The 26,173-nt window shown below is 40.4% G+C and overlaps 3 protein-coding genes across 7 annotated transcripts; 2 read left to right on the top strand and 1 right to left on the bottom strand.

Annotated features, from left to right (window-relative positions):
* Positions 1–429: 429 nt before the first annotated feature.
* On the bottom strand, positions 430–3,532 carry tmem120ab (transmembrane protein 120Ab). Its single transcript, XM_068317902.1, has 12 exons — positions 3,464–3,532; positions 3,150–3,268; positions 2,924–3,040; positions 2,746–2,805; positions 2,343–2,438; positions 2,164–2,253; positions 1,934–1,999; positions 1,730–1,791; positions 1,543–1,635; positions 1,317–1,381; positions 938–1,006; positions 430–642 (listed from the first exon to the last, which is right to left on the bottom strand). The coding sequence occupies exons 1-12, from the start codon at positions 3,530–3,532 to the stop codon at positions 529–531; spliced, it is 1,020 nt and encodes a 339-aa protein (XP_068174003.1). The 3' UTR covers positions 430–528.
* Positions 3,533–4,303: 771 nt separating this feature from the next.
* gdpd1 (glycerophosphodiester phosphodiesterase domain containing 1) lies at positions 4,304–11,333 on the top strand. Of its 2 annotated transcripts, none has more exons than XM_068317061.1 (11): positions 4,304–4,345; positions 5,201–5,350; positions 5,720–5,762; positions 6,110–6,245; positions 6,723–6,768; positions 6,993–7,114; positions 7,734–7,823; positions 7,925–8,058; positions 8,730–8,789; positions 8,904–8,955; positions 9,434–11,333. In XM_068317061.1, exons 2-11 carry the CDS (start codon positions 5,215–5,217, stop codon positions 9,563–9,565), a joined length of 951 nt encoding a protein of 316 aa, XP_068173162.1. In that variant the 5' UTR covers positions 4,304–4,345; positions 5,201–5,214; the 3' UTR covers positions 9,566–11,333. The 2 variants fall into 2 exon arrangements, with proteins under 2 accessions (XP_068173162.1, XP_068173161.1); XM_068317060.1 differs by having other exon boundaries at positions 4,345–4,463.
* A 1,067-nt stretch (positions 11,334–12,400) lies between these two features.
* On the top strand, positions 12,401–24,567 carry LOC137596484 (protein yippee-like 1). Of its 4 annotated transcripts, XM_068317062.1 has the most exons (7): positions 12,401–12,596; positions 13,505–13,578; positions 14,224–14,443; positions 18,017–18,248; positions 19,115–19,158; positions 19,551–19,659; positions 22,348–24,567. In XM_068317062.1, coding segments are annotated over exons 3-7 (477 nt in total). In that variant the 5' UTR covers positions 12,401–12,596; positions 13,505–13,578; positions 14,224–14,441; the 3' UTR covers positions 22,438–24,567. The 4 variants fall into 4 exon arrangements, with proteins under 4 accessions (XP_068173163.1, XP_068173166.1, XP_068173164.1 ...); XM_068317065.1 differs by lacking the exon at positions 14,224–14,443 and having other exon boundaries at positions 12,406–12,596; XM_068317063.1 differs by lacking the exons at positions 13,505–13,578; positions 14,224–14,443 and having other exon boundaries at positions 12,410–12,596.
* The last annotated feature ends 1,606 nt before the right edge of the window (positions 24,568–26,173 follow it).

Here is a 26,173-nt window from a genome sequence, read left to right as displayed (position 1 = left end):
ACGCAGATTACAGAACAAACAAATTGATAGGATAATCAGGACTGTACTTGATATAAAAATATAAATGTAGGCAGTTTATTTAAGTGGCTGGTGGGGAGTACAGAAATTTTACATCTTCTGAGATGGCTTAAACATTGACTGCCATTAAGGACTGCCATTAAGTCACATGTAGGTGAAATATCTATTATCATGACCTGGATGATTGAGAATCTACATTAACACATAAGTTAGAAATTATGTGAAGGATTAAGAATGTTCCAGGAGTTTTTATTAATTGTGTCATTTTAATTTAACCAGTTATACAAAAATAAAAACTTGTTGGTATTGCAAAGGACATTTTCACCAACAAAACTGATTGAATTGTGCTTCTGGCATTTTCCTACATGTTATAATATTAGTCAGAATAGTTATAATAATGTGATAAGGTAATGGCATAGCCAACAATGTCAACACAGCATTAGAATAAAATTAACTGTCATTTGAAGAGAAGCAAAACATTATTTCATTTTCGTTGTCTGATAGTTTGCATCACAGTGTCTTTGTCTTCTGGTTCCGGCTCTTAAGCTTCTGTCGGACCACGGCTACGGTGGTGAAGAAATTTCCCATGAATAGGATCAGGAAGCAGAGACCACACATTGAGACCTGAACATAGAAAGATGATATGTGAGTACAGTAATCCTGTGTTCATGATCAATTACTTGGTTCATGGAATAATAAAGTATCTATCTATCTATCTATAAATTATGTAATGCAAAATATGATATTCTACTGTTAGTCATAAAGGCTATTATAAAATGTTAAAACTGTTCATTATAAAATACATTATAAGCAGTTTAGAAATATTCAAGCTAAAAACTGACAAAGTGAGATAGTAATAGTAAATATTAAATAACTAACAGGGGACTTGGTTATATTTAATGACCATGAGTAGACAAACCTGCCATTCCTTACAGTCTGGGAACTGAGCCATTCTGAAGAGAGACAAGCTATTGAAGAGCTGCCACAACTAAAACAAAAAACATTACACATTAAAAGACTGATTTGTATAAACTGGAAGAATATACTGTCTTGTTTAAAAGATAACCTTTCCTAAAAATAAACTGTCAAAAACTCAAGTGTTGCAGCAAATCATGACGATGCAGAAGAATATTAGCAAGACAATTTTTTTTTATCAGCATGTCTGTGTCATCCCGTGACAGAGCAGAATTTTTATTGCCAACTAAACAATAGTTAGGGAACATTTCTCAACTTCTTTTGCAAATCATGTTGCAAAAAATAAAACCTGTAATCTGACATACAACTTGGATTGTACTCACATGACCAAAAAAGAGGAAGGGCAAAAGAAACGTCAGCCCTTTCCACATCCACGACTGAAATCCCTCTAAAAACAGAGCAGATACGGATTTCACTTATTTCCCCAAAATCTCTCGATGACCAATTTTGCCTGATCAACCATTATTGGGTTTAAAACAGAATTAATTTGTTTTCAAAATATGTGATATGCCTGACTGAGTGCATCTATCTCCTGTGTCCTTGTCTCACCTACAGTCAGGTCCATGTTGTGTCTTTCTCCCAGAGCTCTCAGTCTGTACAGACACCCACTCTGATAATAACACTGCAGGCACTGGACAAAACCTGCATTTGAGTATGAAGAAACACTCATCGCATTTTGCTCTGATAAAAAAAACAAAAAACAAATATAAATGTGCGCCAGATGCTTTAACTTTACTTTGATACAGGGAGTATGCAAGGAACTGGTTTCTAAATACTTTGTACTGGTTCCCGTCTGGCCTTGGATGTGGAAGAGAGGAATTAAAGCTGTTATATTTATGTTTTTTCTCCAAAAAAAAGAAAAAAAAAAAGCAAACAGGTGTGAAAAAACAAAAGGGGAAATGTGAATTTCACGTGGAAAACTATAACCTCCTCTACTCACCATGTTAGCATCACACCAGACAGGAAAGCTGAGACATAGTGGTGAAAAACCCACCAGCCTTTAATTCTATGATGCAGAACACATTTTGTTAAACATATGTACAGTATACTGTATATTGTCAATCCATAAAGTCCTTCTGTTTAATAATGCAAAACTCAGCTCAGGATATGTTTCATCTTTTAAAATTCACTATTTTGATTGGGTAACTGTGCAATGGGAATGTGGCTGACCTGGAACCATTGGTGATGAGGATACTTTCCCTGATAGTTAATGTACAATAGTACCACACCAACAGGAAATTCAGGATTGCATCAAGAAATCTTAAGTCACAAGACAAGCATGTAAATAAGAGACAAAAAACATGCAGTCTCTGTGTATTAAGAATTGTTGAAAAGATGATGATGCTCACCTGTAGCTGAAAAAGAAATAGCACACGAAGGACAGCAGCAGCAGGATGACTGTGAGGTACAGCTTGAACTTCTCATATTCATCCTTGTAAGTGAATCTGGTAACAAATGCAGGTTTCACTGTTAAATATTTGTTCATATATGAAAAATTTAAGAAATCATCCGAAATTCATCAGACAATAAAGTGATGAGTAGGCAACTTCTTCCAATCAAGTTAAAAAGGCTTATTTAATTGGCTCATCAGTGATTGATTCATGATTCAGTGAAAAATCACATCACTGAACAGAAGTAAAATTAAAGATGAAGATTAAGTGATGAATAATGTTTTTAATCAGATCAATATTACAATAAAACAAGAAGTAGGATTGATATTGATAATCAGATTGCCTGATGATCTACACCTACTTTGACTGCTTGCTGAAAAGAGTCACATTCACATTTCCAAGAACCAGACTGAGGTATAATCTGCAATATAATCCAACCATATTTTCTCTAATTTAAATTTATATAGCATAAAATATGTGATAATAAAAGTAATCAACATATTTTAGTATACAGACATATATTTTAGTATGTATTTTACCCATTTTTCTTGGGAAGGAAAGATTCCATTTCAAATAAAGCATTTGGTCGTGTCCTTATTTTTTTTCTAATTTCAGTCAGAGCTTTAGCATCTTCCTCTGATGGTCCTGTGCTGCACCTTGTGGATGAAATGAGTGTCTACATCAAGTCTGTGTCATTCACACTGAGATGTCTTATTTTGAGGGTATATACTGTACAGTATACTTCAAGTGTATGTGTAACCTTACTTGTTCACTCGGTGTGCCACCTCCATTAATCTTTTACGCTGACTGGAAATGGAGGAAGAGCAGCTGTTTTGTATTTTGGATATCTCATCCAGTTTCTGTAAGTACATTCTGTGTGTCTCCTGGATGAGAAAATACATTGTTGATATCAACAAAAAGAAGAATGTATAAAAAACCTAAAGCATGGCAACATTGGAGAACAACTGGCTTATCTGACATGAAACTGCATTGAAACATGAAACTTTTAATTGAGGGTTAAGTTGTGGAAAACATTTTTTCATATGATTTGAATCAACTGCAAAAAGTCAGTTTCTTACCTGAAGCTTTTGATACTCTTCTTCCAGACATTTCCATTCATCCAGAATGACTGTTAAGCTTTGAGGCATTTTGTTAAAACATAAGTCTGCACACTTAAAAGTAAATCCCGCAAGGCTTTTTGCTCGTCTAAACCTCAATAAATGATTAGCACATAATGCTATGTTGAAGCCTTTTTCTCATGGGCGTGTTCCACCTTTCCACAAGTGGTTTATTACTTGAAGTGAACTTTGACTGGTGCAAATGAGGAAGATTTTGACATGGACATTGTTCTGCTGAAAGTCTTTGGTTAAGTACATGGTGATATGTTGTTGGCTAAATTATATAATATGCAAACCTGTAGGTCTGTGTTTTATCTCTTATGACTCACCTATCTTTAATGCCTGTTTGGAAGGGTTTGCTTTTAAGCACATTCAATCTATCAATAAGCTGTTTGTCCCTTGAACACATGCACAGCAGCAACAGCTTTTGGATGAAAAGATAAAATCATTGATCAAATCTACCCGAAAATAATAGTGTCAAAGGGGAATTTTCTCTGTGGTTAAAATTTGATACCAGAAATGACAAACCCTTAAACGTAAAAAACTTATTTACAAAGTAGATACTATTTACAAAGTAGATACTATTTACAAAGTAGATACTATTTACAAAGTAGATACTATATGAAGTTGCAATAGACACATAGAAATAGATAGGTAGGTAGGTAGGTAGGTTGGTAGGTAGGTAGGTGATATTCCTTTCACTGTCAATTATGTGCTTTTATTATGAAATGTGAAGACGGAAGTACCGCTGCTGTCCCATGAGTACACCACTGCGCATGCGCAAATATGTATCGTCGGCCGGTGTTTTGTAAACGGAGAGCTGCGGTTTACGCAGTTGTTGACGTGAGTACAGGACTGATTTCGGACCCGGTAGATTATTAGGAATTGCGGACGCTGTTGTGTCTGCATCTGTCACACAAAAGAGAATAAACAAAAAAGTAATTTTTTTTGGATGACAAAGGTAAGATTGAATCTTTAGTGATCGATCGCTGTTGACCTTTGTTTAAGCTAGTAAAGTAGTCAACAACATTGTCCTTCAACAGGTTTAATTGTGTATTATCAGGAAGAACTGATGTCTTTAATGTTAAAGTATGGATGAATTAAATAATTAATTAGGGATCGATTGTCGGAGTCGAAGCGGACTCATCAACAGCTTTTATTCGGTCGGTGAAGCTGACATTGATTCCAGTCATCTGTTGGTTGAGGAGGAACAAGTGGTCCTGTTAAAAGCTAAATCTTTTTCTCATCATGAATGATTTTAGAGACTTATTTATGCTGAAAGTCTATCATAAGTTTCGTTTTTTGTTTTTATGTCTATTTTTTTTCTTAACTGGGCACTTTTTAATGCCACAATTAAGTCTTAAACTGCAGCTTTAATCCAGTTAACATTTTATCTGTTTTATGATAAAAGTAATTATTTATTTATGCGTATATTTTAAGACAATGGACTCCTGACAAGAGCAAAATAAACTGACAATGCAAGAATAAAATTAAATAAGAACAGTGTATGAAAACAGTAATAAATGAAGATGGTAGGATAAATAGAATGGATAAATTTGGGGTTTTGATCAGCGTGATTAGGCCAGTTTGAAACGCTGTGATTTAAAGGAGAAAAGGGAGACAATAAACTTCATCGATTGAGTTTTGTTCAGATCCTGTCTGCTTGATGTCATTAACTTTGGTGTGTTTGCTTTCCAGCTGCCTGACGGGAGATGTGTGCTGCCGTGTGTGTCCTATCGACAATCGCTGGTTATGTGCTGACCTCCGCCCTGCTGCTGAGACGCCCGTCTATTTTGCATCGGAGGAAACGGAGAACTTTTTTCAGCAGGCACATTTCCCATCGTGGAGGTCAGTCAGCATCACAACTTCTGAATTTTCAAAATCCCCAAGAAAAAGGATGCATAATGTCACTATATCCCCAGTTCCTGTCTCAATTCCTCATTGTGTTTACCCCAACGTTATAAAGACTCTATAATAACATAATAAAGTATGTCCACTTTTTCAAATAGTTCAATTGGAATGTGAAAAAAAAAGCAAGAACTATCAATAAAATGAAATCACAGACTTGTTACCAATAATTGCTCCTTAGTAAAGGTCCCCAGACGATCAGGTTTGACCTGTTTTCAGGCCAGTCTTCCTCCTGTGGGGTTTACAGAAATGCAAATATGATGCAAAGTCTGTTGATTGTCCTTTTTTTTTTTTTTTTGGTCCTCTCAGGAGCAGCTGAAAACCTGGAAAATACCATGGCAGCTTTCAGGCAGTGAGTAGAAACCTGAATCACAATTGTTAACTTGTTTTTTGTGGTGATGTGTGTCCTTCGAGCTCACTTGTGTTTTGTCTGGTTATTTGCATTTTAAGGCCCACTGTTCTTCCTTATCTGTTCATATTAAAGTGTTGGGTGACAAACTGCTGCTGATTTACATGTGAACAAAGTGGGATGTGAACTGCTACGTTGTTTGATAGAACATTGTTGTATTATGTTTCAAACTCACCATTGGTGAATATTTTTCTGACGTTTAACTTGTGATAATATAAATCCTTAAAGGCACCGATCAATATAAGATCAATATAAGATCAATATAAAATGTGTATTGTTTGTCACCGTAGTGCCGTGGAGGTTGGGACAGACATGCTGGAATTGGACTGCCACCTGACCAAAGACGAGCAGGTCGTCGTTTCACATGACGCCAACCTGCGGAGGTCCACCGGCATGAACGCCTACATCGCCGACATGACGTACGATGTGAGTTACTACTGAGTCATCTTCCTCTATCACAACAATTCAAAATTAAAAGCATGACGCTAAGAATATTTTAAAAACTTCAAGTAGCAGGTACATGTTGTGTTTTTGTATAAACTTGAAAAAAAGGAACCACATGATCACATGTGGTGTCCATAACGTCAGCTGATGTTTCACCGATGACTCATTGTCATTTAGCAGTTCTTCTCTGATCTACACATCTTTAATAGATGTTTGTTCTCCCAAGATGCCTTTAATCAATTAAAAAAAAACACTCCAGCAGCTGAAGATCTGTCTCGTGGCTGACCGGACGGTGAAAGCCTACACGTGTTTCCTTGATGTGTCCCTGCTGTGATCCTACATTGTCACGCACACACACGTCGAGTCACATTCATCAGACCCACGCTGACCACACACACCCTGACTATCGACTGTGTGACACGTCAGATGATCGTTGTTTGCTCTTTTTTTATGTTGCAGGAGCTCCCGCCGTACCTCTGCAGGCTGGGTGTGTCTTTCGAGAAGGGTGAGCATCGTTTACACACATGACCGGTGTGGCGACCAGGAGCTAACGACACCCTTTGTGTTTTCTCAGGCTTTTCAGTGAGATGTGCCTGCATGAACACATCCATATTGTGTTACTAATGGTTTATGGGCGTTTGGCCATTCATTTGCAAAGTAATTTGGGTTGATGTGATCTAATACCTGGTGTAACCTGAAGCTGTTTGTGTTTGACCCCGCACCCTGCAGAGTGTGTCTGTGAAGGTGGGGACGACAAACGAATACCCCTCCTCACGGACGTTTTTGATGCGTTTCCTAACACCCCCGTCAACATAGACGTCAAGGTCAACAACGACAAGCTGATCAGAAAGGTGTGTGTGTGTCTGTGTGTGTCTTTTGTTCGTGATCTTGGTATGTGTCAGCATTTGGTTACATAATGTACACGCATCTTTGACATTTTGACTCAACGTCTTTAAAAATGAAGATTAAATTCTACTGAATTGTAATAGTTTAAATTTTAAAGTGGACATAAATCTCCCGGGGTTGTTGCAGCTCGGCGGGTTGAGCAGGTCATCTCATCAGAAGGCTAGTGTTCAATCTCCGTGACGCGTCCTTGGGCCGGTCAACGAAAGCATTATTGCTTCCTCGTACCGTCTGTGTGTGTGGGTGTGTGTATCTGCTCATATAAATACTGTGGGTTATTTTTATGGACAAGGAAATTGCTGTATTGCTCCTGTTGAGCAGGTTGGTACCTTCCACGGCAGTCGTCAGCACAAGACTGTAGTGAATGGGTGGATATGATGTTTGTTAAGCAAGTTTGTTTGCTTTTAATTAAACAATTAAGTAGAATGACTGTTAACAAAGATGACTTAAATACTTTCCATCTCTTGTCTGTGAAATGAACCCATCATCAGGGATCCTGAGGGTTTCATGTTTGCCTCGTGTTGTTTTTTTTGTTTTTGTGTATCTTTGACCCTTTAATCATCACAGGTCTCTGAGTTGGTGGTGAAGTATGACAGAGAGCATCTGACTGTCTGGGGAAACTACAGGAACCAGATTGTAAAGAAATGTTACAAAGAGGTATGTTTACAATGAATGGAAACCTTAACACTTGATGCTGGTACCGGAATCATTTTCTTTTGTTAAGTTGAACTTTGATACGATATTTTTGTGTCTTGTAGAATCCTCGTATTCCGGTCTTGTTCAGCCTTCCCAGAGTGCTGCAGTTGTTGGGTCTCTATTACACCGGTCTGCTACCCTTTGTTCCTCTGAAGGAGCATTTTCTGGAGATCCCCATGCCCTCCATCGTTAACAAGTAGGTACACACACACCAACATAAAACACATTTAGATGAAATAGAGGAATACTAAAGCATTCAACAAGCCACAGTAACCGATCACAAGACCACATTGCCATTGATCCTACACTGCTAGAGGAGATCAATATCAGTCACATGTTTTAATGGATAAAAGGTCACCGTCTGAACTGGAATTCTGTCCCAAACACTAAAACCTGAAGGAACCAAGCTGCTGTTAAATGAACAATGTTGTTGAAATTGATGTGAATAAGTAGAGAAAATACATTATAAATGGGTCGTAAAAGGATTTACCAAAATAAATTAATGCCTTGGTCACTATTTATGGTAAAAATAAGTTCAATATCAAAGAAAAAAAATGTAGTGCATTATATATTTACTGGGATGCAAACACTACGGGGAAACCTGTTTGATACTTCGCTGCACGACTCAGCTCTATAAGTTGATGACTTTCCAAGAGAAGTTGCTGACTCATGAAATATTCCAGGAAATGGACCTTGAGTTTAGATTTGATCAAAGCGGTTCAGATCTTTGCCTTGACATTGATAGTAGTGTGGATTTTCAATTACGGTAAATCGTCAAATAAAAAACATTCAGGGAGAGAGTGCTTTTACGCAAAGATCAAGATCACATAGTAGATCATGCACACCAAATATTCTGTTTATTTTCAGACTTATTGATCCTCATGGATTTAATCGGTGTCTACGACTTGCCGCCTGGCTCGCCGACAGGTAAGTCAATAATTTTTCCTATTGTTTGAAACACAGCTATTCTCTTAATTTCAATGTCAGTGTAACTGAATCTTTGGCGATCTGTGATTCACTCCTTCCGTGTCTCTCTTGCAGTCTGTTGATGAGGAAAACTCTGTTTGAGCATTTAACTGCCAGGGGAATCCAGGTAAATGCTGTTTTGTGCGCTCTAGTAAAGTATATATCATGTGCTCTAGTAAAGTATCTATCTATCTATCGCAGTCCTCCCAAAAAGATCTCTATATAAGCATGATAAAATAAGTACAGTATTTGATATAAACCGATGAATGCACATCATGTCAGAGCACTTTTTCTTTCATTTTTTATATTTTATTCTCGGCGTTTCTGGAGCCTCTTTTAAACAGCGGTACATTCAGTGCTGACTTGGATGTACAGTAATTAAAAGCAAGTTTTGGCATACACAGAAGTGTGTCAAGGTTAAATTACTTTATCCGTGTCACATTTACTTCGACGAACTTGTTTTTCTGGCTTTAAAATATCAGCGTTAAGCCCGCATGTGTCCTGGGATCTCTTTGTTGTGGTTGCGGTGTCAGGCTGTTTGTAGAAGATCAAAAATAGGCCAGAGTGTGTGATGTGTGTGTGTCTGTGTGTCCGACTCATTTAAGGTCTACGTTTGGGTGCTGAACGATGAAGAGGACTTCCAGAGGGCGTTTGACTTGGGAGCCACAGGAGTTATGACAGATTTTCCCAGCAGGCTTAAAGACTTCATGGACCGGAATGGCATGGCTAAGCCCTAGTGACCTTAAATCTACCTCACATCCACCCTCCATCCTATAAATACCTGTGTTTGAAACCACACAAAAACCTCACCAAGGACAATCATATCAATAAGTCCTCTTCCTACCTTTCCTCGTCTAATAATGGTAAAAGGGCACAACTTTTTACATATTCATAGAAAATTGAAATATTGTCCATTAAATGCTTTGTTTACAGTCCTGTCAGTCTTGACTTCCATGAGAGATTGATGGATTTTACTTTTCATATTGTGAAGATGCTGTTTTACATTTTTTCAATTGCAGTTTTTCTGCAACTTCAGGTATTGTGCGACCCCCCCCCCCAAAAAAAACAACAACTGATAGCATGTATACTGACATTTAAATATCATATTAATTCACCAGTAATTGAAGGCAATAATTGTTTAACATGCTGTGGGTTGTTTGTTTTTTGTACAAGATGCAGAAAAAAATATTTTTACTTGTCACAAACTGGAGTATTTTTGAAGAGCATAACTCTCACCATCACTGTTTTTGCTACTAATTCACTGCTAGTGTATGTGTTGCACAGAGGACATTACACACACTGTGTGAAGTCACCACAGTGACTTCATTTTTTCTCAGGTATACCCTAAATTAATTAAGAAATACTACTGTGACTCTGGAAATCTGCTGGTAGCATTTAGCGTTTTTTTCTTCATCAGTAGTTTTACTTAAATGAACAAACTGTGTTTTCTGTAATGCTGGATCCACGTCTATTTTTTCCTCTGTATTGTTTTTAACTTTAATCAGTTTTAATTTGTCTGAATTTACGTTATTTCAGTTTTATTGGTGGCAGTTTCATGTCATGTGTTATGTGTAACACCTCCATTTAGAACAACAGGGTCCAGACTGATGTCAGATCAGCTGTGTGATTACTGACATCATAAAGCTGCTGTTTCATATGTAAAATTAATAGACACACTAAGTTGAATTGTGGAGGCTGTGTATGAAGCAAAAGACATTGAAAAGCTACATGTATGTTTGTTTTGTAGTTGCATAGACTTCAAATTTCCTGGATGACATAACAAGCATCATTATTGTCCATGAATGAATCTGAGAATATTTGTACGTAATTAGAAACCGAATCATTTCTTGAGTGAGGAGAATTTGCTGTTGCTCATTCGCGGTGAACTTGATATTTGAGTCATATGGACATTTTAAATAGGCTTTAAAGGGTATTAGTAATACACTACTGGAAGATGTTGATCAGTTGGATAATTGCAGTTAAAAGTGACAAAAACATTGGCAACTTCTTTCTTTTGACTGGGTGCCACAGAAAAATGACCATTGGGATTATTACACGGTACCACCAATGTCTCTAAACCTGTGACCACACAGTCAGTGTCAGCAGTGGGTGAAGTATTGGATGAATGTATTGTAAAACAGTATTGATTACTTTTATTTATTTCACTGGGCATTTCATCTCAGTCATTTTCTGAATGATTTCCTTGTTTTATCTTGATTACTTGTATTGTTAGAACATCTGTACATCCAAAATCATTATGATGTGTCTTATAATCTACAATGCTGATATCAGGGAAGGTGCTGTAGAATATGTTGATTATATTGTCTCTGCAGTAATATGTTAACATGTGTCGCATGCCAAAATTGACAGTTGTTAAGCCATTATTTTGGGATGTGCTGTGATAATTTTAATGGTTGTTTTGATCTGTCATAATTTTTTAATCCTCTCATGAATAATGTGACTTGATTTCTTCGCATTCTGTTGATCGTTTAAAGGTCACGGTTTTATCGATAATAAACTCTTAAAATAACACATTTTTTTATTATGTGTATTAATAGTAAAATGACAGAATATAATACATTTATAACACTATTTCCGACCGCAAATATCGACCCATTTAATCACCACCTCACATTTCACGATTTATGGAACACTGTACATGTACAGTACAGTACTGTACTTGGAAACACGTGTTGACTGACAGCAGGCGGCGCTGAAGACTAAGGAGATTTAATAAGTTTTCCGGTTGCAGATGGATGGACGGATGGAAGTTTTCCCATGACAAAAAAACAGATTCAGCACATTTTGTGGCATAAAAAAACCTGTATTCATATCAATTATGTAAAGTTACCAGACTAATACTGTTGCTTTATCATCTTCTATCATAACATCACTCTCACGAATTGCCGAAAGTGTTCATTTTAGGAAATTTAGTTAAAAAAAAAAGAAAAAAAAAGTGAGGGTAGTAGTTAACACCCTTAACCAATAAGGTCAGTGTTGCTATGCTTTAGTGTGTTTCTGATTGGCTTACAGACATGTCATTCATTCATCCAGCCAATAGCCACCGTGAATTTTGCCAAAGCTCATCATTTTATCTGAGACAGTTCACGTCCTCCGGAGTATCCGCTTTTGACCTGTTGTGCTTTAATAATTTCTGCCACGAATTTACCTCACATGTACGAACAGTTAGATAACTAATCCCAACAATCACCGATTAATTATTGATAAAACATATTTTGTTTTTCTTCTACATTCGTAGGAGAAGCAAATTCTCTAATTAGTTGAGGTAGAGTTGCGGAAGTTACCGGTCGTCAATAAAGCATTGTAATCCTCCAAGAGAAAATCTAAATCAACCTGAATTAAAAATCAAAACCTAATAACTAGACAGACTCCTAATGTATTATGTCCATTTTATACTTCAATAATCACACTTTAATAAAACTGTTTCTTTTTTCATCGTTAATACACAAACTTGGCGTCTAGCGGTTTCATATACAAACACGGAATAGGGTGGGAGGGAACGCTCTCGCACCGGCTGGTCGCGTCATCATCTCTGTGTCTTCTTAACTCTGCTGGGCATCATAGCGCGTCAAAACATTACGTCTCTACAGGACTTGCCAGGGCCGGAGAGAAAGAGAGAGAGAGAGAGAGGAAATTTGCCTGGAAAGGAATGCGAACGGAGGTATAGCATTGACACTGCCACGAGGAAAACCAAGAGGTGCGTCCTTTTCAGCGCTACGTGGAGATCCGTTTTTCTTTCCTACAAAGGTAAAATGATTTCCTGTGCGTTATTTGTGACTGTGCTGCAGTTTGTTGTTGTTACGCACCATTATTATATGGCTTTATGAAGCTGTGTCAACGCATCCATACACTTTTTTTTAAACCGAACTTCTAACAGGAGACTGCAGGTAGCCCACGCATGTACCACAACAATAGAAGTTTATGTGCTTTTGTGATAATGTGTTCCCTTGATTGTCAAGTCTCGGGAGTCTCGTCTTCCTTGTTGATGGGATGCCGAGATCTCATCTGCAGTGGCCACAATTAAGACACATCGCAGTTTGTTGTGACAGTAACGCATATGCGCCACCAACCGTGTGCGCGCATGCATGCCCGTTGGGGTTGCGCGTCATGGAGCAATCGATGCGGGTTATCGCATGCGGTTCGCTGATGTGATCCTCAACTCTGACGACATCCACCTGATTGTCATTGATCTGTGGAAGTCGTTGCAGATGTTTGGGGGTTTTTTCGGAGTGGGTGGTGGTGTGTACGTGCGTCCATGTGCGCGCAGGGTTGAGCGCTGCTGAGCTCAGGCATCCCCGCCATCTGTGCTCGGTGGTGGCTGAAGTTCGGCCCCACGGATAAAGTGCGCCACTGCCCGTGACCTGATTCACAGAAACAAAGTCACACATGTGCTGCAAACCCCCAAACCTTCGTGCGTGTCTTTTATTTATGGACGTGTTGAGGCGCTGCTGTGGATCTACCATCCTGTACCAGTCAATGACTTCTAGGTCAGCAGGTGGAAATGATTCTCCCTCCACCCCCCCAAAAAAAGCATTTACTAAATAAGGTCCACGTGAGTCATCATAGATGGAATGAAAACAGAGGCTTTTATCGAGTCACAATATTTGCACTCAGTGCAGCCTATTGATTATTGATCGTGATGTGTCGATACACAGGAATGATCAGGGAGTTGCAGGCCTGGACAGGAGATCCTTCAAGCCAGGACATCAACAAGAACCATTTGTGTTGAGTGAGTCACAGCTGCAGGTTATTTAATGCATCATCCAGGCAGATAATTTTCAAAACAGCTTCAGGTTGTTGTTTTTCTTTACTAAATCCAGCTTGAAAATCTTTTTTTTTATTTTAACCCTCAACCCTAATCGTTATCTTACAGAGAGATGACGATCCTCCCTTGAGCTGGCACGCCAAAAAAAAAAAAAAAAATCTGTGATGATGTTAAGTTGTTTATGAAAGTTCTCGATTAGGTAAACCTGATAACAGACACGCTGGTGATAACAAGCTGCCTTCTTCTCCGTAGTGACGGCAACACAGACAGACACCAGAATATTAAAGCAAGTACAGGATCAAACGTAGCAACTGTAACCAGACACACACCTGGGATGCAGGAGCTTCATTAGTGAGATTTGAATATGTAGAGGAAAAAGGAGAGAGGAGTTCTGACTCCTCTGATGATGTCATGCTGTGTTTCCTGTCCCCCATTGGTCTAAATGTGAATGGAGAAAAGCAATCAAGTACAGGAAGTACAGAAATCTCGTGGGCAGTTTAGCTTCCACAGCTCATCCAATGCGTGAAGGTTCTCATCTTCACCCCCCCCCCACCCCCCGCATGCATCTCTCCCCCCCCCTTTCTTTCTCCTGCTCTCAATCATTGTCAGGAGCAGCATCAGCAGCGGCAGCATCAGTACGTTACATAACAAAGGTTTTTTTGTTGGAGTACAAGGGCCCATTTGGCTGTTGAGCCTTTTGTGATGACACCCAGAAATTACCAGAATGGACAGCTCAGTGACCTCAAACGACCCGCGGCGCAACTGATGAATGGACAGAGTGGAGGAGACAAAATAAATATACAAACAGGCTGAAGGAGAGAAGATGCATGTAAGATAAACTCAAAGAATACACACATCACACACACACACACACACACACACACACAGTCATTTTGCTTCATCCTCCAGTCTCCACGCCGACATATCAGTCATCTGATCGTTTATATAATTTGTTTTTCAGATAAAGTTTGTTTTTTAACTGAGTCATTGCGTCAGTAGTTTGCGGCTCGTCATCATCCTCGGTCCCACGGATAAGTTCTGTCCACCCACCAAGATGAGTCTCATCCTGTTGTTGGAAACATGAAAATTTCAGATAGCATCACAGCAGGACCTTCGGGAGGTCTCAGTGAAGCTGGTACCAGAAATGAGTGATTTTCAAGCCTGCCGCGATCAGTCCATTTGCAGATTTGCGTTGTTTGATCAATAAAAAAGTTTTTTAAAAAAGACGTCAGAGATTCTTATCACAAGTTCCTGGAGTTTTAAGATGTTCTTCCAATAGTTGAAATCACAAAGGATGACTTAAAAACAAAACCTGTCTTGTAGGAACGAATAAGAGTGAATGGTTCATTGTATAATTCATATAATAATTGTAGTTTTCATAACAACATTTCAGTGTAAGACGGATCACAGGAGGAGTTTCCATTAAAAATTACAGTCATGCACCATCAAACTGTTGCGAGCGTTGGAACGAAGTGATTCTCCACAGAGAGTACTCCACATGGATTATCTGTGACCCGTGAGAGGAGATCTAACCCATGCGATACTATAATCCACCTCTGTTTGTATGTCAAGCCATAACTACCGTCATGTACTCACTACACATCAGCATCATGCCAACGGCGCCCTGAGCCGCTGACGACATCCCGCCTCTCATCCGTGACGGACAGCCTCCTCTCTGAACGTCACGTTTGCATCTCCAGCCGCTGCTTTTATCCTCAGCGCTGGCTTAGAAGAAGAAGCTTAAATTGGATGTAATTAAATTTAAAGCTTAACGTTGAAGCTTACATTTTACAGGTTATCTACACGACCAGAGACTATTTACTTAGCCGTAATCAGGCAGCTTTGTGCAAATTAATTCAAACTTATTATCAAGATATTCATATGCTTAAAAGCTGTTGGTATTTTATGCTGTGAACCAGATATCAAATGAAATAAATATTAATCCAGCAATCAAATATGAACAAATCAAGTGCCAAATGTCTTTTTATATCAGTTGCATGATATAATATCATCTGTCAGCTCAACTCGGTGTTGTTGACAAATTACAAGCCTGGATGCTTCATAAACAGCTGTTGTCCTGAAATGACCAAGAATACATTACACATTTCAGTGTGTGTTGTGTGTGTGTGTGTGTGAGTGTGTGTGTGTGTGTGTGTGGCTTTGACATCTGCACTGAGCTTGCCTTTGTGTCCCAATCCCACGTCGCTGGCATCAAGTGAGGCGAGAGAAAACAAGGGCACGTCTCTGCCCCGTGTGTTTGTCTGCCCCATTCCTTCCCATCAGCCGCTGGAGTCCTCCTCGGCCTCCGTCTGACGCTGAAAAACAATCATATTGCAAAAGCAGTAAATCTCACTCGCTCGTCTGTTTGTCCTCAACTCACAGATGGCTCCTCCTAATATTCAGTGTTTTATTAGTTTTTCCAGATGGTTCGGTCAAGGCAGACGGGAAGGAGACGGAATATCACCGAGCAACGTGAGGGTGATAAAACCACCCGCGTAAAATCAAGTTGGTTGAGTTATTATGGCATCTTATGGAGTCACTGTCGTGTGAAGAAATTATAGATTTGATTTAATTAGAAAAGCTATGCTTGGAATTAAGACTGGTGATGAAGTAGGTAGGAAATAAAAAAATAAAATAAAAAAAACGCCTCGGTGAAGCGAGGCTCCTGGACATCTTTCTGGAAAGTAGCGCACAGGGGAATAAAACTAGATTAAATTTGTGATTGGTTGTGTTTAGCACCGGAGCTAGAGTCGTAAAATCACAATTAAAGTTGCGTAGAATGTTGGAAATAAGCAATAAAAGAACAAAGATTAAACAATCCATCGGACGGCCTTGGGCCATTTAGTTCCTCCTGTGCAGTTAGTCAAAACATACTCCTGTCCTCCTGGCCCCCGAGGCCCTGGGATGGGTTCCCAGGCCAGCTCACTAATCTTCTCAGTCACCAGGGCAGAGCAGCTAAAGTATTTTAAGGGCCCGGTCTGTTTGGATGTCATGGAGCGAGCAGAGCACGATCCTAACAGTTGTGCTAGGCTAAGCAGATTATCTCCACAGTCTCATAGACTTAAGCACAGAATGTGAGCTGGCCTCGCCGCCTGTATGTACTGTATTGACATGGAGCCAGTCGAGAACGATCCACCCACAGGATAATGGAGATTGCTGCAGCCAGTTATGTAAATATAACAAAAATATCTGCCGTGTGTTTTTCGTATTTAATCCGTTCTTTGTTTGTTCTGAGTTTCAGTCCAACTCTCAGGTCACAGGAAAGAGGAAACAAAACAAGGCGTCCCTTGTAATTTGGAACCAGGAAGTGTTGCTCAAACAAAACCTCCGGCAGGCTGTGCACACAGGGGTGCTAAAGTTAGCGTGCTAATATGTTCATACCTAAAAATGTTATCATGTGGATGTATGTTTAGCAGCTGTAATAATTCCCTTGTTCAACATTTAAATGTCTTTAATTTTAACGTGTTGCTATGGTAACATTGACTAACATCACCAAAGGCGAGATATGGGTTCCGCGGTACACTGGCGTCGCACCCGGAGTGAACCCTGCCTCGCACTCCAAGTTCGCCGGGATAGGCTCCAGCAACCTGCGACAGCGGGAGAAGCGAGTACAGAAGATGAATGAATGATTTTACTGGAACTCACAACAGGTTGGGGGGGAGGGGGGGCAAACAAAGGTTTGATGTGACTGATGTTGAACTCGCGTCAAAGACTTTGATGTTTTGCATGACTTTCCATCTTCAAGTGATTTTCAGCCCCATAGATCAAAGAGATATCTCCTTCCATGTTGTTCATATAAACCATCCCAAAGAGCACCAGCTGGCCAGTTGTGTCAGGAAACGTCTTTTCCAGTCATCCAAGAGTCGTCAACTCAATTCAAAAAACTTTGTTTGTCTATAAGTGGAAATTGAAGGAACCCGTCCAAACACAGACAACCTCTGTCCAAACAGTAAGGACTGTCATATTTCTATTTCTCCTTCAGGTGAGACCAGCATCTCAGAGTATCTCAGAGTCCATTACGAGCATGTGAAGGTAGCGCTTGATGGTCAGTGAACTCTGTCTCCATAGCAACGGTGAACAACAAATTGCGGCGACACAGAGCGGCTACCTTTATCAAAAGCTAATGGCTGGAGTTTGTGTTTTTGGGGTTGTACTGCGCCCCCTAGTGGCGGCACGATGGCGCAATGGGTAGCGCTGTCGCCGCACAGCAAGACGGTTCCGGGTTCAAGTCCTGTCCTGTGCGGAGTTTGTATGTTCTCCCCATGTCTGCGTGGGTTCTCTCCGGGTTCTCTGGCGCCCTCTCACCTCCAAAAAATTGACTGGTCTCAAATTGTCCATAGGTGTGTGTGTGTGTTGTTACACAACCACATAACCATCCCTCCATCCTCCACCTTGTGCTCAGGTGTTCGCCTCCCAACCCGCCGCCCACCACGGCCCTCACCTGTGTGTTGCGGTGCTTCCCCTGTGAGCCGACCTGGGCCGGCAGTCCCTTCTTGCACCGCCCGCCAACCCCGCCCATGGTCAGAATGACGCGCTCCAAGACCTTTCAGGCCTACCTGCCGAATTGCCACAGAACTTACAGCTGCATCCACTGCCGAGCTCACCTGGCCAACCACGACGAGCTCATCTCTAAGGTGAGCTTTGGGGGTGTACCTTTCTCGCCAGCATTTAGAGTAGGGGTGGGGGCAACAACAAGGATAATTTAATTCTGTTTAACATTCTTCCATTGTAAAAGTACTGTAAATTAAATATTTTGAACATCTGGTACTGATAATCGGAAGAATAAACCACTCTGTAAATATTTATATTAAGCTATGTGAAATTGCGCTGTTTAATTTATGTAATTTATGATTGGCCTCACATGGGCTAGACAGGGACCTACAAAGGGCCAGATGTGCCCCCCCCCCCCCAGACCACAGTTTACCCAGGTCTGATTTATAGGAATTCCAAAATTTAACAGCAGGTTTTTACCACTTTTATGACTTTGTCAGGCACTGTCCTTTCTATCACCTGTGGATGCTTTATGTTACAAGCTGATTAGCGCTTTGGATTATCTTATGTATCATCGCTATTTCCACATGTCGTCGTTAAAACCCCTCACCGGTGTGCAAAAGCCCTCTTTTGGTTTCATGTCAGTCGTTATTGCATGAATCTCTCCTGACGTTTTTCTTCAAAAGCAGCTTTCGTATCATGATAAATTCAGACCTGCAATAAAATAATTGCATTCTTTGTCGCGATACCCATGCATTAGTCACCCATACTATTAGAGACTGCAGCATCTCAGTGTCACATCATATTTTTCTTCATAATAAGAGCTTCTACAGCAGAAACACGTCTCAAATGAGCATGTGGGTGTGGGTTTGTTTTTTTTTTTTTGGAAACGTGACTGCAGGATCATGAAACAATAAGTATATCTGTGTAATTCAGCATGGTTAATACTCAGATTGAAATGGGAGATCCCCATCCCAGCCTTAATCTTCATCTCATCTTGTCTCTGCAGTCGTTCCAGGGCAGCCAAGGCAGAGCCTACCTGTTCAACTCAGTGTGAGTATTCTTCTCAAAATCTTTTTAGTCCAGGTTCTTTCGTCCGGCATGCCAAGTGATGCAACATTCATGCTCGGGGAGTTTAAAATAGGTTAATAATACACGTCGTACCACACAGTAGGTCTGTTGTTCTAGCAGCCAGCCTGTGTCTCTGAGGGCTGTCATCATCAGCTGAATTGAGTGTGAACATTATGCAGTTTGAATCCATAACCCGTGGCCTGGTGCCCTATCGGTATGCACAGTACGAGTGGATGTGAGCCAGTGACTAACTCCATCTGCATCATGCTTTACACACGACTGAGCAACTCCTGGCATTTGCACAATACTAATTCTGAACTTCTGTCTCTGCTTGCGTTTCCTTCCTCCCTACTTTCCTCCCCCCCCTTTCTCAGGGTGAACGTCGGGTGTGGCCCTGCCGAGGAGAGAGTTCTGCTCACAGGTCTGCACGCTGTGGCGGATATCTACTGTGAGAACTGTAAGACAACCCTGGGCTGGAAATACGTAAGTGTCCTTGACTGATTTTGATGCACAGCATCAGTAACTGCATCCAAGGTTAGGGGATGATACAACGGGAGGTTGTTATTATAGTGCATTCTAATTTTATTTGGACTTTAATTATATTTAGAGCTCTTTCTTCCTCTCTTGAGTGTCGGTGCAAAAGTTCAGCCCAGAGTAGCTGGGATGGAGTGAGAGAGAGAGAGAAAGAGAAGTGTAGTGATGACGCCTGCAGGGGATTGGATATGTGCAGTCAACAAAAATAAGCTTTTCCATAATAGCAAATAAACACAATTCCAAGTGATCGAAGAAAGATTCCAGGGTCTGTGACATTCGTTGGTGAAATTCTTAGTTCGGTATTGACTGCACGACTTTATTTCAGACAAGTAAATAAAAGGTTTAAGCAAAAACAACAAAGAAAGGAAAGGAATTAGGTATTTAAATAAAAAATATAATAGACAAACATTAATATTCACTAATGTATTGATTTATTTGTTTCATAATTCCACACCAAGCCTTTAAAATATTTTCTGATTGTTCAGTGTGTGGTTTTTTTTTCTTCTCTATTGATGTTGAAGGTTTGCGTCCTCCCAGAATTCTCTCTGCAGACGAGTCACTTTTAATCGTCCCAGTTTATAGACGGTTCTCTCTTTAGATGCTAACAGTAAACGTGCACTTAACTGTATTTATAGTTCATGCATCCGATTTCATCCCTGCTGTCATTGCCAAATGTTGACAATGATAATTAATGCCGTGGCGGCTAACATTAGAGCTACAGCTGACAGTCAGAGACGCACCCAAGCTGTGATACAACTAGTCTGAACACGCAGGCGGGATCCATTTAGTACAGGTGGTGTTTTCAGTCTCATGTGATGGAGAACTTAAACAGGATCCGTCCATGATAGCCTGCGTCATACGTCAACAGAGTCCAGCATGTGTGGCTGTCATTATGAGCGATGCCAGCATGGAGGACATGTGGCGGTATATCTCTAGTGGGTGAACCCACACACACACACACACACACACGCACACACGCACAGCATATGCATTGTTTCTGAGAAGAAAGCTCTCCTTGCCTAACCTTTAGCGATGACATTTACGTCCACGTGTCTAACCTTAAACCGTTCAGCCTAAAAATAACCCTTTTCCTCGTGATGCCCGGTCAACACCTGGCAAACCAGAGTCAAAAGTAAATCCTTTTTTCTGGTTGATCTCTATTCCTGTGGAGAAGTTCCAACTCATGCACGAGCCTCCCAGCCTCTAAGATAGGACTTAATGGAGGGCTGGCATTGATATCATCTGCTGCAGTATTGGTTTTCTGCAGTCATCACAGTTTTATCGAGAGGCTTGACCCTACTGCACTTCTAAACTGAGAAATCTTGACAACGTGCCGCTGCAGCTTTGCACCAAAATAGCCGAAGACAAAACAAGGTGCAGATGCTCCCCAGTGAAAAGAACGTCAGTGTCAGTCTGCTGTGTGAAACCGGGTTTACGAGTTGCTTTTACGAGCCACAACACAAGATAGTTGATGGACTTTTTTAATGCCGCTTTTTTTTTTTACCAGATAAATGAAGGATCCTTCCAAAGCTTTTTTGCCATCATTTTTGTCTTACTTGAGGACAGAAATGGCCAAACAAAGTCGGAACAAAGTGATGTGGGTTTAGTGAGCGCGATCACATGACCACGGCGAGAGAAACGTGTTGATTTAACAGAAATAACCCGACACAATTGTTCCTTCCCTGTTAAATGACGGTTGAAGTTCCCGGAACTTCATGCGTCGTCTTTGACTTAACTACTGCTAACTGCTTTTTAAAAGCCTGCTTGCACAAAAAAAACAGAAAAAAGTTTCCATAACGATTTAACACATAACTCCCCAGAAACACATTGAACACACCGCCAGAGCAGCGGCGTTCTCTTTAAAGGTCAACACAACCGAGTGAGACCACAGAAGTTGTGCAGCAAATCCGCATTGGAGGAGTGTTAATGAGTCAGCAGCCCGAGACAGGACGGTCTGACACGCGTTTTAGTTATCGTCTGTCTATAATTTGTGCACATGCAAATTATGCTGCTAAGCAAGGTAGCGTTTTAAAAAGATTGCACTCAACAGTTCACCACTCTTGCCTTAAACCATCGTGTAAAGGGGCTCTAAATCCTCCGTGTTCGCATCACAAACATCCCGCTGTGAGCAGCTTCCTTTCATCCCATTTCTTTTGAATCTCATTCATATCTTGCAGAGGAATGACTGCACACCTACAGCAGCGGAGATGCGTGTTGCAGCCTGTATAAACAGCGCACACGCTCCGTGTGTTTGTGATGTCGCAGAGCTCAAATTACGCGTTGCTTTTTCGTGGTTTCATTTCTGTCGGCGCGCGGCGAGGTTTGATGATCCACTGTAGTCTGTTTTGGTTCTGCAGGGTCCTCTGCAGTTTTTCAGTGAATGATTGTTATATAACCAGCTTTGAAACAGCCAGTAGCAGCGAGAGCAGCAGTGAGTCAAGGATTTTCATGTACAGCCAAAAAATGCAGGAGGAGCTCTTTATTATTTCTTTCCTTCTTATAACTAACCTTAACTCAGCTGGAAGCGTAGACGTGTTACTAATCCGTGTCGATTGATCTTTTGAATTAAATCCTCTCTCTCTCTCTCTCTCTCTCTCACCCCCCTCCCTCTCTCCTGTCCTTTGCCACACCCTCCAGGAACATGCCTTTGAGAGCAGTCAGAAGTATAAAGAGGGCAAGTTCATCATCGAGCTGGCCCACATGATAAAGGACAACGGCTGGGACTGAGCAGCAAGGATGTGACGGCGACAGGGGGGAGGGAATTTAGGGGAGTGAGGGAGGGTGGTGATTGGATGGATGGATGGATGAATGGATGGAGCAGGGATTGCGTGTGTGTGATGGGTGAGTGTGTGACTTTGGTTTGACTGATTTACCATTAACGCTGTTACTCCGTGCCCGTCCCTCTAGACGTCCCGGCTGGACAGAGAGTCAGACTCGGCAGGCTTGTGTGCAGCTAGCAGGACTAGACGACCGGCTTTACTGAAACAGGATCGCTCTTAAAAAAAAGCTGGCAACCCTCCCTTCACACTTTGAAGGAGACACCGTCATTGTCTGAATTATGTCACCCTGTTTGTTAAACGCAAACACCCCGATACCGGTCGGGCCGCCCCGTTGGGCATCGTTGGCCTCCGTCTGAGGCGCTATTCGCTCTGGCTGAACGAGATGACCCAAGACGATTAGAACAAATCCAGATGATCGGGGGCCCAAGCACACGGGCGTAGGGTTGAGTTGGACCGGGGTAGACAGAGGAAAGCTCCTGATACAGTGGGTTGGATGGTTTCTGGCCGCGATCCACTCCGTGGCTTGCCAGTGTTGCAGCTGATGGGTGAGAGTCACCAGACGGGGGGCGTCGGCGGGTGTCATTTATGTCGACTCGGCCAGATTGAATCGCGCAACATAAGGTTAACAGCTTTGGCTGGGATACCCAAAAAGGTTTGCGAGCACCGTTAGCGTTTTCTTATGCTGTCGTGGGTTTTACAAAAGGTGACAAAGGCTCTGCAGGCTTGGCCGGGGAGGGAGTGGGGCGGCGGCGGTGGTGGAGGGGGGTGGGGGGTGATTAGTCAGACGTAAACAGAACTGTTTGAGTTAAAGAAACTGACAAATGGTCAACGCACGGCTGGTTTCAGGGGCCAAAGGAAATAAAGACAAAAACTTATTGGGATATGAAAACAGTCACAGATGTCTGAAAATAACTCTTTGGCTCCCTCTCAGTCTGGGATGATGATGATGATGATGCTTCAACAGTAATATTCAGATTTTCACTAACTGGACCTCTCTAAACTGTGTAGTAAACCTACTGGGCATCGTTATGTAGCTACTAGAATGACCCACTTTGTCTTTCATTCCTCTAAGCACCAACATTATCTTCTATTTTTGCCCCAAATTTAGAACATTTTTCTCTTTCACATTTTCCCCCCACCTCTGTTAGCTCACTAAATAGTCCTCATGCATCATCGTGGGGCTTGGAGCTATGGCAAGGAGGTGATATTTTAGGTAACAGTAATGGGAAGCATAGCTCAGGTATCTTGACACAAACTTTTCTTCGCTTTGAAAAAACCAGGACCATGCTAAAAAATTTTTTAAAAAAAGCTGAACGCGCCATTATTTCATGGTATTGGGTCAATACCATGGAAACAAACGAGACATGAATACATCGCGTTTGTGTTCCCACCTGGATTGCAATGTCATACATCATGTCATCATTTTCGTTTTGACACAAACGCACCACACAGTAAATGTTATTGTCGTTTTAAAAAGTTAAAGAACCTAAGTTGCTCAGAAGTTGTTCAAAACTTTCCAGTTACAGTCAATCCTTGATTAAAAAACAAAACAAAAAACACTCGCATTGGTATTTCTCAGCTGTCGGAGGCTGTGATATCAAACCCAGCACAACCAAAGAACCCGTCAATCAACTAGAAATTGACCAAACAAGATGTTATTTTGCTCGAGCAAACAGGAGGGTGTGTACAGCTGAAAAGCCAAGCTTGTGGAGAGCCTTTCTTTGTCATTATATATAATGCATTATGATTTTGTAAACAGAAGATCTTAATATATGAGTATATTTACTGTTCACCACACGGAATACCATTCATGTCAAACCTCTGTGTTACAAAACTGTAAATAGTGTTAATGTATTGTTTTATCTATGATCCATACGATGATGAATGAATATGATTTAGGTCAGGTCATGCTCTCTCTCTGGTACCCCATATTGGCTGTACAATACTACTTTTTTACTGAAAATGTTTCAATTTTAATGTCTTTTTGTAAAGGAGGATGCTGATGTTGACTATATATCATTGGATCTTCATCTAATAAAATGCACCTTGATACCCGAATGGCCTTACATGTTTCTTCTCCTGCAACCCTTATGTTGATCTTGGGGATATTTTCATGGATTTCCATTTTTAAAAAAAGTTTAAAATCTGCAGCAAAGATGTTATTTTTCATGTTGAAGTACAGGCAATGACTTTTGACCATTGACAATAAATGGAAGATGCTCTTATAAATGTGTGCTTTGGAAAGGCATCTGTACGCTCGCTTCAAAGTTTATAAAGCACGTTTAAATGCCAAGGCGATTCAGACTTGCAGCAGATCTCTGGGAGTTTGTTCCAGATATTTTGAGCATGAGAAACAAAACGCTGCTTTTCCATGTTTAGTTTTGACTCTGGGCACAGAAAGCAAACCTGTCCCAGAGGACCTGAGAGGTCTGGATGGTTCAGAAGGGAGATTAAAATTTATTTTTTCCCTGAAAGTTTTACAAACCAACAGCAGTTATTTTAAACACGACTTTCTCAAACCGGTGTGATCTACTTTCCCCGTCTTTGTGAGGATTCAAGCAGCAGTTTTCTAAATTAACTGCAGCTGTAAGATCGATTTTTAATTTTTTTAACGCACTGTCAAGTCAGAAGATAAATCCATGGACAGGTTTTCCCAAATTCTGCTGATGCCTCAGTCTTGCAATCCCCGATATGTCCTGAAGGAGACGATGGGCTGAGTTTGTCTTTATCTGAATTGGAATTTTACAAGTCAGGTTTGATTCTGACTACAATAAGATTTATGTCCTGATTTGTGTTTTTAAATTTCATCAACTTGAACCACCTGCTGACTTTTTAGCTCAGTATTATTTTTAATATATACAATTTAATCACATCATTAATTTTTGCAATGAATTTATTCAAATCTTACATGGGATTATAATCCCATTATATGATTAGGTAAGTAAATGTGTCATTTGCATGAAGACTGATTTTTTTGTCTGATCTTGGATTTGCAGTAATCTGTCAACGTTGAACTGAAGAGGCCCCAGAATGGAGCCCTGTGGGACATCAGATGTGAAACTTGTATGTCTTTTAAGATTATTATTCATCATAACTTCCATATCACCTCAGGGAAAACGTTTTGTTTGCGTATTCGACCTTGTTTAGATCTTCAGAATGCTGGAAAAACTTTCCATTTGTTCTATATGAAATGTATGACTAATGAACTAGTAAGATGAATGCATACATTCAAAAATACGATTCAAAGATAGTTTCACATATACAATATTTTTGATCATAAGCAGTAAAAAAAACCGTTTTCACTACAGTACATTGAAATTCTTTGTCGGTTTAAGACAGTGATAAATAAGAATTGAATATTAAAACTAAGTATACAAACGTGTAACTGAATATATAGTAAATATCCAACAATATCAAGGTGAGACATTGTCAAAAAGATATTGCTCTGAAGAGCACAGTGCAATTTTTTACATTTATGATTTGTAAATAAATCATTGGTTTTTACTAGGAGTATGTGTATGAATTATTTTTCTCAATTTAATTAAAGATTTCCCAGGTGTTTTTTTTTTGTGGCATTGTGAATTTAAATCTCAATGCCAGAGCATCGTATTTGATTTTTTTAAAAATCAAATTGAAGCTTTGCTTTGACCTTTGCCTCTATATATTCTACGTTCATGTGCACT

This window comes from Antennarius striatus, chromosome 6, assembly GCF_040054535.1.
Source record: "Antennarius striatus isolate MH-2024 chromosome 6, ASM4005453v1, whole genome shotgun sequence".
Lineage (NCBI taxonomy): Eukaryota > Metazoa > Chordata > Actinopteri > Lophiiformes > Antennariidae > Antennarius > Antennarius striatus.
Note: the sequence above shows the minus strand (reverse complement) of the source record. Positions and strands in the feature narration are given on the sequence as shown.

Coding starts and splice junctions, on each gene's coding strand:
- tmem120ab (XM_068317902.1), bottom strand. CDS start 3,532: ATGCCTCAAAGCTTAACAGTCATTCTGGATGAATGGAAATGTCTGGAA. Junction 2,439..2,745: donor CTTTTCAGCAAGCAGTCAAA/GTAGGTGTAGAT, acceptor ATTTGTTACCAG/ATTCACTTACAAGGATGAAT. Junction 1,636..1,729: donor TGCATACTCCCTGTATCAAA/GTAAAGTTAAAG, acceptor ACTCAAATGCAG/GTTTTGTCCAGTGCCTGCAG.
- gdpd1 (XM_068317061.1), top strand. CDS start 5,215: ATGTGTGCTGCCGTGTGTGTCCTATCGACAATCGCTGGTTATGTGCTG. Junction 5,763..6,109: donor ACCATGGCAGCTTTCAGGCA/GTGAGTAGAAAC, acceptor TTGTCACCGTAG/TGCCGTGGAGGTTGGGACAG. Junction 8,790..8,903: donor GCCGCCTGGCTCGCCGACAG/GTAAGTCAATAA, acceptor TCTCTCTTGCAG/TCTGTTGATGAGGAAAACTC.
- LOC137596484 (XM_068317062.1), top strand. Junction 18,249..19,114: donor ACGACGAGCTCATCTCTAAG/GTGAGCTTTGGG, acceptor TTGTCTCTGCAG/TCGTTCCAGGGCAGCCAAGG. Junction 19,660..22,347: donor CAACCCTGGGCTGGAAATAC/GTAAGTGTCCTT, acceptor CACACCCTCCAG/GAACATGCCTTTGAGAGCAG.